Genomic DNA, 18680 nt, shown 5'->3' on the forward strand with positions numbered 1-18680 from the left:
GTTAGCGGATATTTTAGATGAATGTAGGGGAGTCAGGAACCAGCGGATCCACATCAGAAACGCTAAGAAGGGCATCGAGTACATAAACTATACTTTACCCGTATTATATAACATTTTTATGGAGAATATGGCATGATATTATATACTACTAAAGCTAGAAATGAATGAATGACACCTATGAGCTCTCTACAAACCCCTAAAAAAGAAATCTGTCAGGAAAAAAACTGGGATCTATAGATCCATGGTTCCCTCCGCTGAAGGATGGGGATTGGCCGAGGGGAATGGTATAGTTACCTTGGTCTTTACTGCAGGCAGCAGTGGAGTGAGAAGTATTTTACTGCAGCCTAGTTCCCTACCTTTTACTAACTACTTGCTTGAAATGCATTAGTAAAAAGGTAGGAACCTAGGCTGCAGTAAAATACTTCCCACTCCACTGCTGTCTGCAGTAAAGACCATGGGTAGGCACGGGTAACAGCAAAATGGATGCCTCTTGGGATGGGGAATAAGCATAAGAAGTATCACACTACTCTCTACCGGTAATAAAACCGTTAATTTATTTATTATTTTACAGTAAAATACTTTTACGGATTTAAATAACACTATTGTTTCTATCCTTGGCGCTATTATCTATAGGTTTACCAAATCACAAGTGCTTCCTATTAAAACTTCCATTATTTCAACAATTAAAAAAAAACAAAAACACAAAATTACCAAAGAGACAACTAAAACAGCCAAGGTATGTATCCAGTGAACCCGATCAGCAGGTCGGGACAAGGTAAAATGCAACACGAATGTTATTGGCTACCATTGTGTAGGTGGAACACTGTATTAATCCAGAGAAATTCAATATCTGCTTCCATTGCTTCAGTTTCTGGACGGATTGGTTTCAGCGGTTTTGGGCAAATTTGGCACCTAAATGCATTTCTCGTAACTAGGTCCTTGTTGTCTATGGCTCATGTCCACCTCGTTTCACATAGACGGGTTACTGGAAGAGCTTTTAGTAGTGGTATCTAGCATCAAGGAATCATGTACGTGCCACCATAAGTAACAGATCTACAGTTATGAGCACATGGTATTAAATCGAAGCTCTAGTTGGTTGGAGAAGTCTTCTTCACCCGAACCGTCCAGTTATAAACCCATCTGTTCCATTCTTGGGGGATGGACCACACAGAAGTAAATGCCAACTGCCCACAAAGAAGCAATTCAATGGAGGACACTGTTGGTCCAGATGACCTTTTCAGTAGTGGTTGCAGGATGGAGAGTAGGTAGAATCAGTCACGATTTCACAATGAATACTATGCAGGGACACGGACTCCAAAATATTTCCGCAGCTGCTCCAGGAACACGAAGGTCAAAACGGTGTGAGGAACCAGTCTGATGCCAGCTGGAACAAGACCCTGAGACCAAATGGGAGATGGTTAGAGATCAAGACCATTTCACCCAGGTGTGGAAAATGCCAGTTATATCCCCCCCGGATTTCGCTACCCTTTCCAATTTTGTAATCACCTTATAAAAGGCCAGTGGTCCCAGCTTTGCAGTCTCCGTTGCGCAGTGTACAACCCCCTAGAATATAAAAGGGTGTCAAAAACAAAACAAAAAAAACACATTACAAGTGAGTAATGCAACGTATAAACCAGCTGCTGGTGCAAGAGCGTATGTCTTACCCTGTACTCCCCCTTGGAATTCATCAGTCGTGTTTTCAGGACGTCCAAGGGCTGACAAAGGAATGTAGCACATCCGCCCTACGTGGGACAAAAGGCTGTGAGGCTTCTACAACTTCTTGTCAAGTTACTTCATTCATTCTAAGTGGGAGCTAGAAGCAAAAGCCTCAAAAACCCTAAACTGGAGATGGTGACAGCTACACATGCATTTATGCTGGTTGGTACAGTTTGAGGGAAGCGATGTCCGTCTGCAGACTTGTCTACTATGCCCTCATGACAACACTTCCTGTTCGGATTTCTGGCGAGTTCAACGTTATCAAGGATAGCAGATAGGTGTCAATGCACACACCAGTTAGGACAAGAACATTGACGTGGATGGTGATCGTCATCTCGATCATCTGCTGATCGTATAGTTTTAAAAAAAGTTACATTTTAATATTGTCGGTAGCGCATGTCCCTGTGTAAACAGGGAGACGCGCTCGCTGCCGACATAACAACTTATGGGGACAAGTGATCGGAGTAACGACCGCTCGTCCGCATCCATAGCTCCGTGTGACAGGAGCAAATGAATGTCTCGTTGATCGGCACTCGCTGCACCGGCCGGACTGCACACTACACACGACTTACTTCATGTCCTGATAACAGCAAAGAAGCAAGCCATTATTAGTTCTCACATGCACAGGCCACTATGAGGCCTTTATAGATTTCACCTGGTAGTTCTCCTTTAAGCCCTTAAGTACCAGGTCAATTTTGTCCTTGAGGACCAGAACCATTTTTTGATATCTTTTTGCATGTAAATATATTGTGCAGGTTTTACAGTCGTGACGATACCAAATGTGTATATTATTTTATGGTTCTTCCTGTATTTTATATTTAATAAAGTTTATTTATTGTTTAATTTGCACTTGCGCATATTTTCTAATGACTTTTTTTTACTTGTCTATTTACCCATCTGTTTTAGTAAATACTTGTACTCCCCATGAAATAACAATTCTGTAGCATAGTTTCTTAGAACTCGACATGGTGTCATTCCTGTTATTTCTCCAAGAAATGCACAAACAAATTGACAACTGGGTGTTACCATTCCGCTTGTCAAAGGGGCGTGTCCCTACATAGTCTCACTAGGTCAACACTGATTGGACAGTGTCAGTCTCTGTAAGGACACACCTCCAACTGGTAACACCCAGTTGTCAATTTATTCATAAATTTCTAGCAGGAATAACAGAGGAAAAACACAACGTAGGGTTCTAGGACCCACACCTATATCGAGAGCGGAGGTCACCCGGTCCCAGTTTGCCTGGTGCATCGGCTGGTGGTCACAGATTCCACGTGGGGACTAGTGGAGAGTGTGCCGCGCATGCATTCTGTTTAATGGTAGTTACGGAAACAGCCAAGCAAGCAGTGCTTGGCTGTTTCCGTAACTCGCATAGAACAGAATGGAGAGAGACCACTCTCCAATAGTCCCCACATGGAATCGCCAGCTTGCCGCCGCCACACCAGGCATGTGGATATGCCATAAATGCCTAAGATAGGAATAACCCTTTAAGTCCCGGAAAACTCTTGCTCACAGCGGAAAAATCCATTTTGTGTTGAGGGATCCGTGAAAACTGACAAAAATAGGACGTCCGATTTTTTCGAAAGGCCCTACACTGGTCTGTTAAAACAACAGCCGTGTGAACAGCCACATAAAAATACATGCAGCCGTGTGACAGCGGTTAGAAAAACGGCCGTCTGACGGACTATATATATATATATATATATATGCTTATCTGAATAAGCCTTTAGATACAGGATTACATGTCTATATACACTGTAAGTCTATGTATATTGAAGTGGCGGGGGAAAAAACAAAAACAAAAACAAAAAACTTACTGCAATGGAACTGGCCAAAAAGTGTGTGAAAATGTTGTCAGACATAAAACCTGTGTTCAGGACGAACTGCTTCGCCTGATCATAACAGGCCAGCTGCAAGGGAGAAGACAAGGATTAAAAAGACGACAAATCAGAGTTGGAGTTAAACACTCTTTAAGGCCCCATGCACATGACCGTGCCGCATGGCTTGCCGCGCACATCTGTCCACATTTGCGGGGCGTGTTCCCATTATGAAGTATGAGAGCACGGTCCGTAAAATAAAAAACTAAGACGTGTCCTATTTTTTACGGAAGGTTTCTATGGCACGGGCACCTTAAATATACGGGAAGGTGTCAGCTGGCCATAGAAATGAATAAGTCCGTAATTACGGACGATTTTACGGTCGTGTGCATATGGGGCCTTAGGCAATGCTTTCTAGGAAAAAAGAACAATGACTACGAAATATTACGGTCTACAAGTAGTCGTCTCTAGATAGGCTAATAACCCTTAAAGGCTATGTAAACGTTTTTTTTTTAATAAAGTGTGTTAATAAACTTTGTAGACACATTTTTACTTTTTACTTTTAAAGATACAGCTGCTCTGTATGCTCTATACAGAGCAGCTGTATCGTTCGCTATTCACTGAACCCGTCAGTCCCGCGGATCCACCTGTAATCTATCACATCTATCATATCTTCGATATGATAGTGAATCCTGTGTGACCCGCTGACACTGAACCCGTCAGGTCCGTGAACGATACAGCTGCTCTGTATAGGGAATATAGAGCAGCTGTATCTTAAAAAGTAAAAATAATTTTTAATAAAATGTATCTACAAAGTTTATTAACACACACTAATACACATTTTATATAACAAAAATAAAATAAAATCAAGCATTTACATAGCCTTTAAAGGGTAAGTGTCATTTCGCAGATGTCATGTTTTTGGTACAGGTTTTTAACCCAAACAATCATTTCTCCAGGGAGAGGCGGGGTTAGCAACGTAGAGGCTAAAGACTTTCTACGAGCGTGTAAACCGCTCGCTTCTCCCAGGAGGGTAGGAAGAATCGGATCAGAGTCGAATAACACAGAACTCAGCAGAGCAATTCTTCCCCTTTGTTACATACAGAGAGCAAGTGGGACCTCAAGCACCCATATCCTCCCCCGACCAAAACTTCTCACATATCACTACAACATGTCAGTTTGTACAATGATGGTGGTTGTACATATATTGGCTCACAGGATAGCTACCTATAGGTGGCACTAGAGAGCCAGTTTTCTGTTCTTTTGGTAGAGCGCTATGTTGCATATTGAAAATAATAGAGCAGTAAAATACATAGACATTATGTAAGTGGCCTCACCTGTCCCACTGTTACTAGGGCTCCTCTGCTGGACGCCATGGTGGCCCCTGAGAAAAGTTTCCTGAACCCCTCTAAATAAACAATAACAATTACTTATCCAACACATTTACATTGCAGGAAACATTCTGTGCCCACCATAACTGCATAGACTTACCTTCTTGGATGACTCGGTACATGCCATCTAGTGCATGGGCGTAACTGCAGAAACAGGAAGAAATAGGGGGATAATGATCCAACAGAAAATCCATTAGCAGCATGTACAAATCACACTGGTAGCTTAATTCTCTGGGGTCTAAGGCCCCATGCACAAGACCGTAGATTTCGTCCGAAATTGCGGTGGCAACTTCGGAACCATTCATTTCTATTGACCACGGACACCTCCCCATATATTTCCGGGGGAAGGCGTCCGGGCCAAAGAAAGACACTGCAAAAGATAGGACCGTGATTACGGGCTTGGCCGTGTGCGTGAGGCCTAAAGGTATAGAGGCGATTTGTGTGGGTGAAACATTATACAAAAGTATTAAGAGGAACGAGAGGCCAAATCCTAAATAACGACTAAGTCTTCACAACCGGCCATTATTTGACCCAAAGACACTTGGAAACGAACATCAAAACTGATCCCGTTGATTTGCGTGGGATTCAATTTTGCAAAAAATGGTCCCCAAATGCATCCATCGCCATCCGCTGTAAAGACAGACAGCACTGGCAACAGACAGGATTACGCATTCCACTGATTTTTCGACATTGAAATCAGTGGAACAATGGATGTCAGTAGGTGGACTGTACAAGATGGCCACGGTCGGCTCGTCTACATCTGCTCAACACTTCTTGAATTGTGTCTTACTTGCGTCTCAGATGTGCAGGCAGCTTCATATCATTCTGCATCCTGAGGGGGGGGGGGGAAGACAAACATACGTAAATAAATGGTAAAGAAAAATATACAAATAGGATTGAAAAAACATCACATTTTTGGCCTAAGTTTATTGTGTACATAAGGAAAGCTCCCGATGTACTCGCTTAACGGGTCTATAGGGATCCATTAGTCCGACAGAGTGTGTCCTTTTGGCCTTCGTCAGGCTGGTATACATCGGTATGCCTTTTTTTGGAGGCTGAAAAAGTGTAGAAGACCGAGAGATCTCGCAAAAAAAATAAAAAGTATACCACGCAGTATATACGTTTTTTGTTAACATGGGAGCCTATGGGTAACATATATTACTGTATGGCATATGTCACAGGTATACATCACAGGCTTTTCAATAGCCTTTTATAAGTTAAACAGATACCATTATAGCCTAGGGGCAACATTTGCGTTAATCGGATTCCGAATAGTGACATCCATCGCCTATAGACTTTAATGGTATCCGTTTAACGTACACCAATAAACTCTTTGGTGAGGGCTACCACTGTTAAGGCATCCGTCACACCTTACGTTTAACATATACATCAGAAGCTTTTTCCGATGTTTTTCAGTCTCCGTTTTACGTATACATCACAACATCCAGTAGCAGAGAGAACCATAGTTTCACTGCTCTTAGGTAAAATCCCCTTTCCATGCGAATCGCTAAACCTTCTTTACTCTAGATCTAGTATATTTCTTTTCTCATGGTTACTGGACTAGGAATAAAAAAAAATCATTAGACAGATCAATGTCTATCCCTTATATATACAAACAAATATTAATTCGCTCTCACTAAAGCCACTTTTTCTCTCTTTACTAAACGCTCTTGGCATTGAATTCCACCCATTCCCCAAATTACTTTGGTCATTCACGTCTCTTTCATTCTGAGGCCCAAAGCAGTACATAATATTCTATGTGCTCTCAAACTTCGTTTTCTCCTCTAGAAATCATGTTCTCATCACATACATCTAGGCTCCATTTAATACATTTCATGACCTGATCGTCCTTTGCAGCAGCTGCCTGACACCGATTGCACAGTTCAGTTTATTACACACCAACATCCCCAAGTGCACTTCCGTATCAATTTTACATTAATACGATAGGATATGTTGTACTACATATAAATATATACACCCAACGTCATACCTAGGACATTCATTGACTAATAATGGGGGCACTCACCTGACATTAACCATATCTGCTGGGGTCCCCACAAATCCTCCTGTAAAACCTAAAACATAAGAGGAGGGGAAAAAAACATGACAAAAAGGAAGCAGAGACTGTCGTCGTCCCCCACAATGTCCCCTCCTGTGATCCAGAAACAAGACAGCTGCTAAACGTGACACTGAACATACATAAGACTGACATAACCCAAAAGCCGGAAACACAATATGAGGTCATGGCTGATGGGAGAATCCTGGGAATAGAATACAGCGCGGCGTAGTAATGAAAGGGACATAGTGACACACATCTCATTATTGAAAACAAAAACCTTTTATACGGTAGGAATATGTGCTATAAAAATATATAAAATGTTGCTAAAAGTCGGAGAGAACTTCCAGGTCCAAATAAACATACAAGGCATTCAGATGAGTGTTTAACCCCTTAAAGTGTAACTAAACGTTTGACAAACTTCTGACAGGTCATAGTGACATGTCAGAAGTTTGGATTGGTGGGAATCCGAGCGCGGAGACCCCCACCAATCGCTAGGAAGAAGCAGCTGAAGCCCTCGTGTGATCGCTCAGCCGCTTCATGTCTGTTCGGCTTTTACTGGAAATAAATGCATCGTGTACGGACTCAATATAAAGTCTATGAGCCCGTACTCCGATACATCGGCTTTCCGGAAAAAGCCGAACAGACACGAAGCGGCTGAGCGATCACACGAAACACTTCAGCTGCTTCGTTCTAGCGATTGGTGGGGGTCTCCGTGCTCGGACCCCCCACCAATACAAACTTCTGACATCTCTATAACATGTCACTATGACAGGTCAGAAGTTTGTCAAACGTTTAGCTATACTTTAAGAATGTGGCAAATTTTTTCACCCCCGCCTTCCAAGAGTAATAACTTTATTTTTCCATCGACATGGCGGTACAAGTTTGTTTGATCAGTTGTATTTTTTTGGAGAAATGTTCGCACCGTAAATAAATAAAAAAATTAAAAAGTTTGTATTTGTGTCGTCATATTCGGTGTCAGTAATCATACAAAACATTTTCTTTTGTTTCACAATAAAATATTAAAATGAACATCATCACTACCATATCTATGAAAAGACTATGGCCCCGTGCACACCACCGTATCGGTGTGCATGGTCCGTGATTACGGCACAGACAGGCTGCGTCATGCCATCCGCAATCATGGACTGTGTACACAGAAGATGTGCATCAATTTCTATCAGCCCGGACCGTAAACGCGGACCGTATAATATACATTTCCTATTTGTTTTTGCAGTCCGGGCTATGCACAAACCGTGGAAAACACGGTCGTGTGCATTGGCCCATAGGAAATCATGTGTTTTACACTATCTGCAATTGCGGATAGTATACGGCATGTGCATGAGGCCTATCTCTGCAAACAGCAGACCCCGGGATCTACTCTCAGGGGATCATGTTCTAACTCTGCAAGTCACAGTCACTTTAAAAAGAGTCCAATGAATGAAATCTAGTCTTCTCCATATGGGGACAGTATTATAGTAAGCGGATAACGCAGCGGGTTAGGGGACGATGACAACGAGACTTGTACTCCATCCTTAGGCATCATCCGAGTGAATTTCATAATAAACCATTTACGTAAAGGAAGTAGCACTTAATGAGCTACAAACGACCTGAAAAGTCATTTCTGCAGAATGTATGCCACCTTTGCCAGCGTTTGATATTACAATGCCATCATTATTCAACCTTATACAGATGAACTGTGATAATCACCGCGACAATTAGCAATTAAAGAACAATCCTAAATTGTAATAGGGGACAGTGACAAAGATGGCAGTGTTATGGTCTGGAACAAGAGTCTGTGTGTACAGGGCAAGTAGTTATTCTAGTCAGGCTCCGTTCACACCTCGTCAGAGCCTTCCATCGGAGGGATTCACAAACGTATACCTCCGAAAAAAAAGTCTTTGCGGTATGCCACTGTATAGATATATGGATATACAGTCGCCCATTGACCGCATTTAAAAAAAAAACAAAAAAACAAAAAAAAAAACTATAGTGCACGATCCACTATATAGGAAAGCGCAGTCTGCTGCACTTTCCTATACAGTGTAAAAAAATACATAGAAATAAAATACAAAAAAGGGGATATAGACACATCACACGGATAGAAGCCAAAAGAGCACTCTTTTGGCCTCCGTTGGGTACCTGATTGGTCGGTTTGAATTTATGGCTGGAATTTGTGCCATAGAATGTTCTCTAAATTCTGCCTGGTTACAACAGAGTTTGAAGAAGAGTCCCTGATTGGTCTGTTTAAAAATATGGCGGGAATTTGAACTATATAATCACCTGGATTTCCCTCACAGGTGTATTTGCAGCACCACCACAGCATCGAACCCCCCCCCCCCTTCCATTTTAGGAATCTCCCGGTTTTGTTGCGTGCTTATTAAAGGGATGGGTCACCCCGCTTCAGGGCTGGGTGGATTTAATTATTTCATTATTGTTTTTTTATATATGGCTTTGGAGCTCGAGATTCTATGGCTGAGCTCCAAATTTCGTTTGTTTAAATTTATGTAACCCTTAATAAAGCACGACGGCCAATTATTTATCCAAAATGGTGTTGTCTTTTTTATTATGATGTTGTCATGTCCGTAGCTGCGGGCCGTCAGGTTCACTCTCCCCCTGACGGCCGCAGCCATGGGTCTGCGAACGCTGGCCCCAGTTTCCTCCTCAGGAGATGCCAGCGCTCACTTCCACTCACCTCGGCCGGTTCCCGTAGGGTGCGCGCACACGCACGTGCCCGCTCTTAAAGGGGCAGCATGCGCACCGGACTTTAATATTTAAATCAGCCCTGGACTATACGAGGGGCCCAGCCCCTTGCTTCGATGCCTGAGCATTGTTTGTCATTTCCTAGTTTGTCTATGCAAATGGTCTCCCAGTGTTTTCCAGTTCCCAGTGTTTCCTGTATCCTGTGCTATCCTGGTCAAGTGCCGTGCCGTGCCATAACGACCCCGACTATAAAGCTATTATTACATTATTTAACACGCCGAAAAAAAAAAAAGAAAGTAAACATTGCTGTTTTCTGTGAATCCTGACTTGAAAATAATGTGATAAAAAGTGATCAAAAAGTCGCATCTACTCCAAAATGGTACCAATAAAAACTACAAGTCGTCCCGCAAAAAAAAAAGCCCTCATACATCCGCATCGGTGGAACAATAAAAAAAGTTCTGGCTCTTCAAATATGGAGACACAAAAACAAATAATTTTTTTAAAAAAAAAAGCGTTTTAACGTGTAAAAGTAGTAAAACATACAAAAACAATATCAATTTGGTATCGTTGCAATCGTAACAGCCCGCTGAATAAACTTATTGTGTTATTTATACCACAAGGTAAACGGCGTAGATTTAGGACGCAAAAAAGAGTGGCGAAATTTCAGGTTTTTTTCTATTCCCCCCCCCCAAAAAAAAGTTAACCAATAAATAATATGTACCTAAAAATGGTGCTATTAAAAAATACAACTTGTCCCGCAAAAAAACAAGACCTTATACAGCTATGTTGACGCAAAAATAAAAAAGTTATAGCTCTTGGAATGAGACGATGGAAAAACGTAAAAAATGGCTTGGTCATTAAGGTCTAAAATAGGTTGGTCATTAAGGGGTTAATAATAAAGTTTTTCCTCGCGAATTGTAAGTCAATGACGACACCTCACACACCCATGTAATGCTCTGCTGTACACCCGGAAGTCTTCTGCACATTAGGTAACTGCTAATCCTGCAAGTCCGCGCTTGTGACTAAAAAATTATTCTGTCAAACATTTCTCAAGAAAGCGGAAGCTGATGCAATGACGACCACGCTCCACCAATGAGATTACAGTCACACCGGCATAAGGAACGCAACATAGCCAGCTTGTCATATTGTCGGGGCTGATGCAATGTTACAATTTACTAATGCTTTAGACAGATCAAAAACGAAAAAAAAACAAAAAACTGATCAACCATGGCCTTAAAAAGGGCCCGTCCCCTCTCCAGACATGTCTGTTTTAGTAAATAATTATATTTCCCACTAAATAATTCTGGAGCATCTTGTTATTCCTCCTAGAAATTTAGAAATGAATGGACAACTGGGTGTTACCAGTTGGAGGTGTGTCCCTACACAGTCTGACACTGTCCAATCAGTGCTCACAGTCCCAGACTGTGTAGGGACACACCCCTTTGACAAGGGGAATGGTAACACCCAGTTGTCAATTTCTAAGAGGACTAACAGAGGGCAACGCAGAGTTCTAAGAAAAGATGCTCCAGAATGGTTATTTGATGGGAATACAAGTGTTAGTCAGGAGAGGTGATTCCATGAGAGTGGGATTCCATGTTGTCTGTTGCGCGGTGAATGCCGTAAAAACAAAACCCAAAAATACAATGGAGGAAACACAGTTTTTTCCCACATTCCACCCCACAAATAAATGTTTTCCCCGTTTCCTAGTACATTATATGGTACAATAAATGCTGCCGTAAAAAAACACAACTCGTTCCGCAAAAAACAAGCCCTCGTACGGCTATATTGACATTAAAAAAAAAAAAAGTTATGGCTTTTGTAAAAAAAAAAAAAAAAAAAGGAAAATTAAAAACCGAAAAAATGACTGCAGAAGGGAAGGGGTTAAAGAACTGCTATCTATCAGGAAACACACCTAATCCTGGCAAAGTCTTTTTCTCAAGATATAAAAGTGATCGATTACATAATTAGTGAGTAACCAATCACGGTTATCTCTTAAGACAACCCCATTCACATGTACAAAACGGATTTTCAGGCACAAAAAGGTCTGCCACATATCTGCTTCTTGTGAACATACCCTTATATTATACAGCAATAGATATATTGCCGCTCCCTCTTACTAATCTGCCGGTGTAAGGGTCAGGTCACACGTCGCGTAAACACTGCAGATTTTCCGCAACGGAATTTGATGCAGAAAATCCAGTAGCAGCAAAGTTTTATCCCGCAGCATGTCAATTGTAATTGCGTAAACGCTGATAATTTGTTGCGGTTTTTCCGCATTGAATTCAAATGGGGAGGTAAATCCTGCAACAAATAGCAGTTGTTGCGTTTTTTTTACGACAGGTTCGCAACGATTCAGACGAAAAAATATGCAACTCTACAAAAACAAGAATATCTTATACTTACCCAGGTGTCTGTTTCTTCCTCCAGGCCGGCCTCCTGGGATGACGTTTCATCTCATGTGACCGCTGCAGCCAATCACAGGCTGTAGCGGCGATCACATGGGATGAAGCATCATCCCAAGATGCCAGCCAGCTAGGTGCTGAAGTTTTCCGCAGTGGACATTCTGGACGAAAAACTGCACCACAGTTTGGTGCGGAATTTTGCCCAGAATTCCCTGCAACGTACATGGCGGATAAACTGTGTTTTTAGGCAGCGTATCAGCCCTGTGTGAACTCAACCTAAAAGTGATATTACACAGCCCGATGTGGGCCGTGTAAACGAGCACCGATCAACGAGACAGCTCGTTGATCGGCGCTCGTTTGCTCCTTTCACAAGGAGCTAGTACAGGGACGAGCTGGTTACTCCGATCGCCCCTCCCTATACATTTACAACCATAATAGTTATGGCATTTAAAACGATGCAATTAGCTGACGAATGAGCGTTTTCTCTCTCATCGGCTGATCTGTTTACAATTATCGTGAACAATCGTTTGTCCGATAATTGGCCGGTGTAGAAGGGTCTTTAGTGACATCACTTATGGCATTGCATTCACGGACAAGAGCTGTCCTCACAGCCCGAGCCTCGAGTGAAGGCGGTCACAGATTCATGCCACGTATTAAAGTGAATGAACTTACCTCCAAATGCCCCCAGCAGCACCTTCTGGTAGAATGGGAGGGGGCCCTTGTTATCCTGGGCCAGACGGTCTCTCACAGTCTCATAAATGGCAAAACGGGTAAGGGAGTAAGTGATCTACAGGGGCAGAGTAAAACAGACATAGAAACGGACAGAATAAGTGGAGTAAACTAAAGTGTAGCAATCAGCGTCAGGCAGCTGCTGCCAAGGCAAATAGGATCATAGGGGCATCAACAGAGGCATCGATAAACATGGCGAGAACATAGTTCTACCACTTTATACATCACTAATAAGAAGCCGAGGGGTGACCTAATAACTGTATAAATACATAATATATAGGTCAGTATAGAAATCTCTCTCACGACATATCTTTACCCAGGGCTGTAACGCCTAATGCACATGACCGTGTGTGTCGGCCGAGTCCCGCCTGTGATCTGTGGAAAGATAGGACATGCCCTATCTTTCCACCGAGCAGAGACTTGGGTTAGTTTTCACGGACCGGATTCATCCGCTAAAGTTAAAAACGGCCTGAGTGGCACTCGCAGAAACGGTCACAAAGGGGCTTCATCTACAACCAGAGGAAAGAAGGTTTTTAAACTGACATAGAGGAGGATTCTTTACTGTAAGAGCAGTGACACTGTGGAACGCTCTGCCAGAGGAAGTTGTTACGGTGAATTTCTTGGGTGTAATAATATTAAACGTTATAGTTACTAGATTACTGTGGAGTGGTTTTTTTTCTTATTGTTACTATGTAAGGCCCCATGCACACGACCGTAGTGTTTTTTTCAGTCTAAATACGTATCCATAGTCATCTGTACACGGTCTTCAAATACAGTCCGTAGCACATTCCTTTTTTACAGATCCACAAAAAAAAAAAAAAAAAGGGGAGGGGAGGCTACAAATGATGTCATCAACATGTCCCAACCCTTTGAAAAGGTCACATGATCACTCAGGCGTCATTTTCTTAGGGAATCCCCTGCCGTCACATAGCAACGCTTCATCAATTACGGACGGCTACGGATAGGACATGTTCTTTATTCTGCGGATCATTTCTACGACCCGGATACATATCCGGAGATATACTGTAAGGTGTCCGTGGCCAGTAGAAAATAATGGCTCCGCAGATTATCCATAATAATAAATATTACGATCGTGTGCTTGGGTTCGGAGTTCACACGTCGCAAATTTTCAATGGTGATTTTACCCTTTGCTATGCAAAAGGCTGAGATCTGAATCAAATCAGCGCGGTGTGAACTTAGTCTTACTATGTAATAGCTGCGTTTAGAGTTTTTCTACGGCCTTCTACTGGATCCCCCATCCACCTCCTAAGGTGCAGTAAGAAACTGTTCATTTTTGCACTCACAGCCGCAGAGATATAATTTGTTTCTTCAATTCTTTGCCATTTTCAAGATCTCTGCTAGATGCCAGTGAGTGCAAACATTCTTGTTTACATCCAGTGGCTGAAAAACAGTCTTGATCATGTACAACGGACACTGGTGCAGTGCGGATTACAAAAGGAGGCAAATAAAAGGGGTTTCCCACCCAAGCAGGGTGTGCCATCACTCGCTCATAAATGGGGGATGGACCGCTGTGCAAAGAACTACAACACAGCCCCATTCAAGAGAGCGGCAGGATCTGCATAGTTTGCCGTGGGGTCCCTGGCCATAGTTTGCAGTGTCCCTGCTTGACACTCTCACATTATTGCAATTACCATCCACGTACAGGAAATTTCAGGCCATTTATAGAAACATGTCCTGGCACGGGAGGGTCTTCCACCCAATTTATTTTACACTCCTCGTGCACCTCAATAAGCCTTCATCACCTGTGATGCGAGAAAAAAAAAAAAACACCCTCTACTGGTAATATCCGGCACTGCGAGGATACGTATAAAAGGGGGCACATATACATGGCATACGGTTTGTTGAGTAATTTTAATACTGGCACCTGAAGAAGTGTTTCCTAATCATTGGCGTGGCATAAAATGGCGCAACTGTTTATTTTTTATGCTGAGCAATGGGAGGGAGGGCATGACTGCTGTAGCAGTGTAGTGTACAGTGTGAACCTGGACGTATTTTCCGGATTGTGATGGCGATGGGCGAGCTCGCTGGAACCTCTCACCTGTCTGAACAGCGATGCGCTCAGGCCATTATACAGGGCAAAGAAACCATCATTTCTAATGACAGTAACGGCCATGCCGGTCATCCTCATCTTCACCTCCTGCTGAGTCTGCAGGTGCACCTAGATGTCAAGACAAAGGCAGTCAGGTCAACGCTACGCCCACCTACGTGCCAACTCCTCAGAAAACAACTCAAAGGTCATGATCTTTTATTGCACAAGCAGCATTGCCACACACCCCGTCACAGTAATGGAAAACTTTCTTTCAAAGCCGTCTAAGACCTTTACTGTCATTAAAAAAAACTGGAAAGTCAACACGGGTCATGTGATGGCAAGTGAAAAAAGGTGATAATCAGAAGCAGAATATAATCTCTGAACCGCCCGGCTTCTGGCAGGAGGTCGCCCCCTACAGCAAAGTGCCGGTAGAACAGGGGAGAGCAGTGCGAGGCCAAACCTCAACTCTCCTCTAAGATCTCCAATACTCTACACACTGTCTAGACAATGACACAGCACCAGCACAGCGCCTCCCAAACCTGACCACCCACACACACACACACACACACACACACACACACCTCTTTGCCATTCATATTCTCTCTCACACACCTCTCTGCCATCCATACACACACACACACACACACACACAGGCATAAACCACTTTACCATTCATATTCACACACGCACACACGCACACACGCACGCACACACCTCTGCCATTCACACACACACACACACCACTCTGCCATTCATATACACACACACCCCTCTGCCATTCATATACACACACACACCTCTGCCATTCATATACACACACACACACACACACCCCTCTGCCATTCATACATACACACCTTCGCCACACACACACACAACTCTGCCATTCATATACACGCACACCTCTCTGCCATTCATACATATACACACTATCTCTGCCAGTCATACAAACACAAATCTGCCACTCATACAAACACACACACACACACACCTCTGCCAGTCATACAAACACAAATCTGCCACTCATACAAACACACACACACACACACCTCTGCCAGTCATACAAACACAAATCTGCCACTCATACAAACACACACACACACCTCTGCCACTCATACAAACACACACACACACACACACCTCTGCCACTCATACAAACACACACACACACCTCTGCCACTCATACAAACACAAATCTGCCACACACACACACACCTCTGCCATACACACACACACACCTCGGCTATTCATACACACCTCTGCCATTCATACATACACACACACCTCTGCCATTCATACACACCTCTGCCATTCATACATACACACACACACACACACACACACCTCTGCCATTCATACACACACACACACACACCTCTGCCATTCATATATATACACACACACACACACCTCTGCCATTCATATATACACACACACCTCTGCCATTCATACACACACACACACACACCTCTGCCATTCATACACACACACACACCTCTGCCATTCATATATATACACACACACACACCACTATGCCATGGAAAACCAGCTCGTGCTTTGTGCCAAACGCAGCACTGCTACATATACACAAATAGTACAGATCACACAATGACCTCTCCCATGAACACTCATGTAAAAGCCTGTAAAGCTTTTGACCCAGAACACGTACAACACACACACAATTATACATGACAGACACGCTGGTGCGGTATACATTTTGAAGTCATTCATTTAGTAGCAGACATGTCAGTGGTTGCTCTGTAGACTCCAGGCTTATTATACCCATATACAAAGCACATATTCAGCCCTACATTACACAATTACACGCCCTAATAAGCCTACGGTCATACATTACATGTGCTAATAAGTATAGTATGACAACCAGACATGACTCAAACCACACACTACAGAGGATGACAACACGGGGACATCAGGTTTTACCTTACAGACCACTGTGTATAATGTACGCTGTACGTGGCAGCTGTGTCATACATGTAGTATGTATATCTAGGCTGTGTATATATACGGACAGCAGTGTCATACATGTAGTATGTATATCTAGGCTGTGTATATACACGGACAGCAGTGTCATACATGTAGTATGTATATCTAGGCTGTGTATATATACGGACAGCAGTGTCATACATGTAGTATGTAGTCATGTGGACAGCAGCAAGACATAAGGACGGCACATGTACAATTACACCCTCACTGTCATATATATGGACAGCAGTGTCATACATGTAGCATGTATATCTAGGCAGTATATATCTGTGATTTATATGGACAGCGGTGTCGTACATGTAGTAATAGTATGTATATCTAGGCTGTATATATATGGACAGCAGTGTCATACATGTAGCATGTATATCTAGGCTGTATATATATGGACAGCGGTGTCGTACATGTAGTAATAGTATGTATATCTAGGCTGTATATATATGGACAGCAGTGTCATATATGTGGTATGTATATCTAGGCTGTATATATCTGTCGTATATATGGACAGCAGATGTCATGCATGTATAGTTCTACTTCATACACATATGAAAAACCATCTGGTAGACACATGCACCGCGCTCACCTTCAGTAAGTCTAGCGGGTGGGTGCAGCATGCTGCCCCGCAGGAGGCCAGACCCCCGAAGTACCAGCGTGATATCCTGCGCTCCGCCATCCCTCAGCCTTCTCCCCTAGATCCGGCCGCGCCGGACAGTCCAAGGGCCAGGGGAGGGACCTGACCTGCTGCGCCGGGACCAATCGAAGAGAGGCGAAATCGAGGCCCGCCCATAATGCTGCCGAAGCACAAAACGCAGCTTCTTAAAGTGGCGCTGTCAGGAGGTGGGGCCCACAGGACGAACACGTGCTGTGGTGCAGTGCTTTGCTGCTGGAAGTTGGAGAAAGGTCACTGAGTACGGGGCTGCGCTGCACACCTGCCACTTGTATGGACGAGGCTCAATCTTGGGACACTTAGTAGTGTGGCAGGGGCTCTAAAATAATACGTCCATGTCACTGGTCTCATACCAGGACTGTACAGGATCTACTGCCTGTATGCTCTGTTTTACGACATGTGACTCTGCAGCTGTAGAGAAACTACAACACTCAGCATTCCTGTACCATGGATGTAGTGTTTTTTTACTTTTTGTGTCACACTGCGCTATTCTTCTCTACCATGTAAGTCTATGGAAATGTTTAGCAACAACCTGGGCTGCATGGCAACTTTTGCCGCACAACTCCTTTACGACATTATGCGATGTATGTGACGTCAGCACGGCGGAAGGTCACTGGAGCGGCATGGTATTACATGGTAGCATTATTCACAAATAGGCGTTGCCCATAGCAACTACGGATGAGCTAAATGAATCTGCAAGCCCGTAAAATGAAATAGGTGAATGAATTTTTTTATTATTATTTTCTCTGGTTTGCCCAAAGTGAACCTCAAAATCGCATCAATGTACCCAATGGCAGGCGAATTACAAATGGGGTGGACCGATTCGCTCATCTGTAATATTAACCAATCAGAATACAGCTGTCATTTTCTGACCGGTCCATGAGGCATATAGTGCCACTACGTGATTTCTGGCGTGAGTCTTGTGTGGCAGGAGCCGCCATGCCACGCTTCTGACTTGTTGCATACAGTGTATTGGTCACTATAAATGAGTGCCCAACAGCATGGCACAATGCGGAGCTGTGGGCATGTTTCTGAATGACACCCAGCATGTTGCCCAGTCTTTGCCAGCAGCTTGTAAATATACGTTGTCAGTGGTGGGAGAACTACAAGTACCAGCACATCATGCATGCTATCTGCTGTATCAGCCG

General features: G+C 43.3%; 1 protein-coding gene across 1 annotated transcript; it reads right to left on the reverse strand.

The window, feature by feature from the left end:
• Nucleotides 1-531: 531 nt before the first annotated feature.
• Nucleotides 532-17631, reverse strand: SLC25A10 (solute carrier family 25 member 10). The gene is made up of 11 exons (XM_075845199.1): nt 17449-17631; nt 14874-14993; nt 12758-12872; nt 6951-6999; nt 5715-5756; nt 5025-5068; nt 4871-4941; nt 3534-3626; nt 1665-1742; nt 1507-1563; nt 532-1397 (listed from the first exon to the last, which is right to left on the reverse strand). Exons 1-11 carry the CDS (start codon nt 17536-17538, stop codon nt 1296-1298), a joined length of 861 nt encoding a protein of 286 aa, XP_075701314.1. The 5' UTR covers nt 17539-17631; the 3' UTR covers nt 532-1295.
• Nucleotides 17632-18680: the final 1049 nt, after the last annotated feature.

Source organism: Rhinoderma darwinii, chromosome 13 (genome assembly GCF_050947455.1).
Source record: "Rhinoderma darwinii isolate aRhiDar2 chromosome 13, aRhiDar2.hap1, whole genome shotgun sequence".
In the NCBI taxonomy this organism is placed as follows: domain Eukaryota; kingdom Metazoa; phylum Chordata; class Amphibia; order Anura; family Rhinodermatidae; genus Rhinoderma; species Rhinoderma darwinii.

What these genes read in the sequence shown, in the direction of transcription:
- SLC25A10 (XM_075845199.1), bottom strand. Translation starts at nt 17,538, where the DNA reads ATGGCGGAGCGCAGGATATCACGCTGGTACTTCGGGGGTCTGGCCTCC. An exon ending in GCTGCTGGGGGCATTTGGAG is followed by an intron (nt 7,000 to 12,757) that starts GTAAGTTCATTC and finishes CTTATGTTTTAG; the next exon opens with GTTTTACAGGAGGATTTGTG. An exon ending in TTTTGGCCAGTTCCATTGCA is followed by an intron (nt 1,743 to 3,533) that starts GTAAGTTTTTTG and finishes TGTCCCACGTAG; the next exon opens with GGCGGATGTGCTACATTCCT.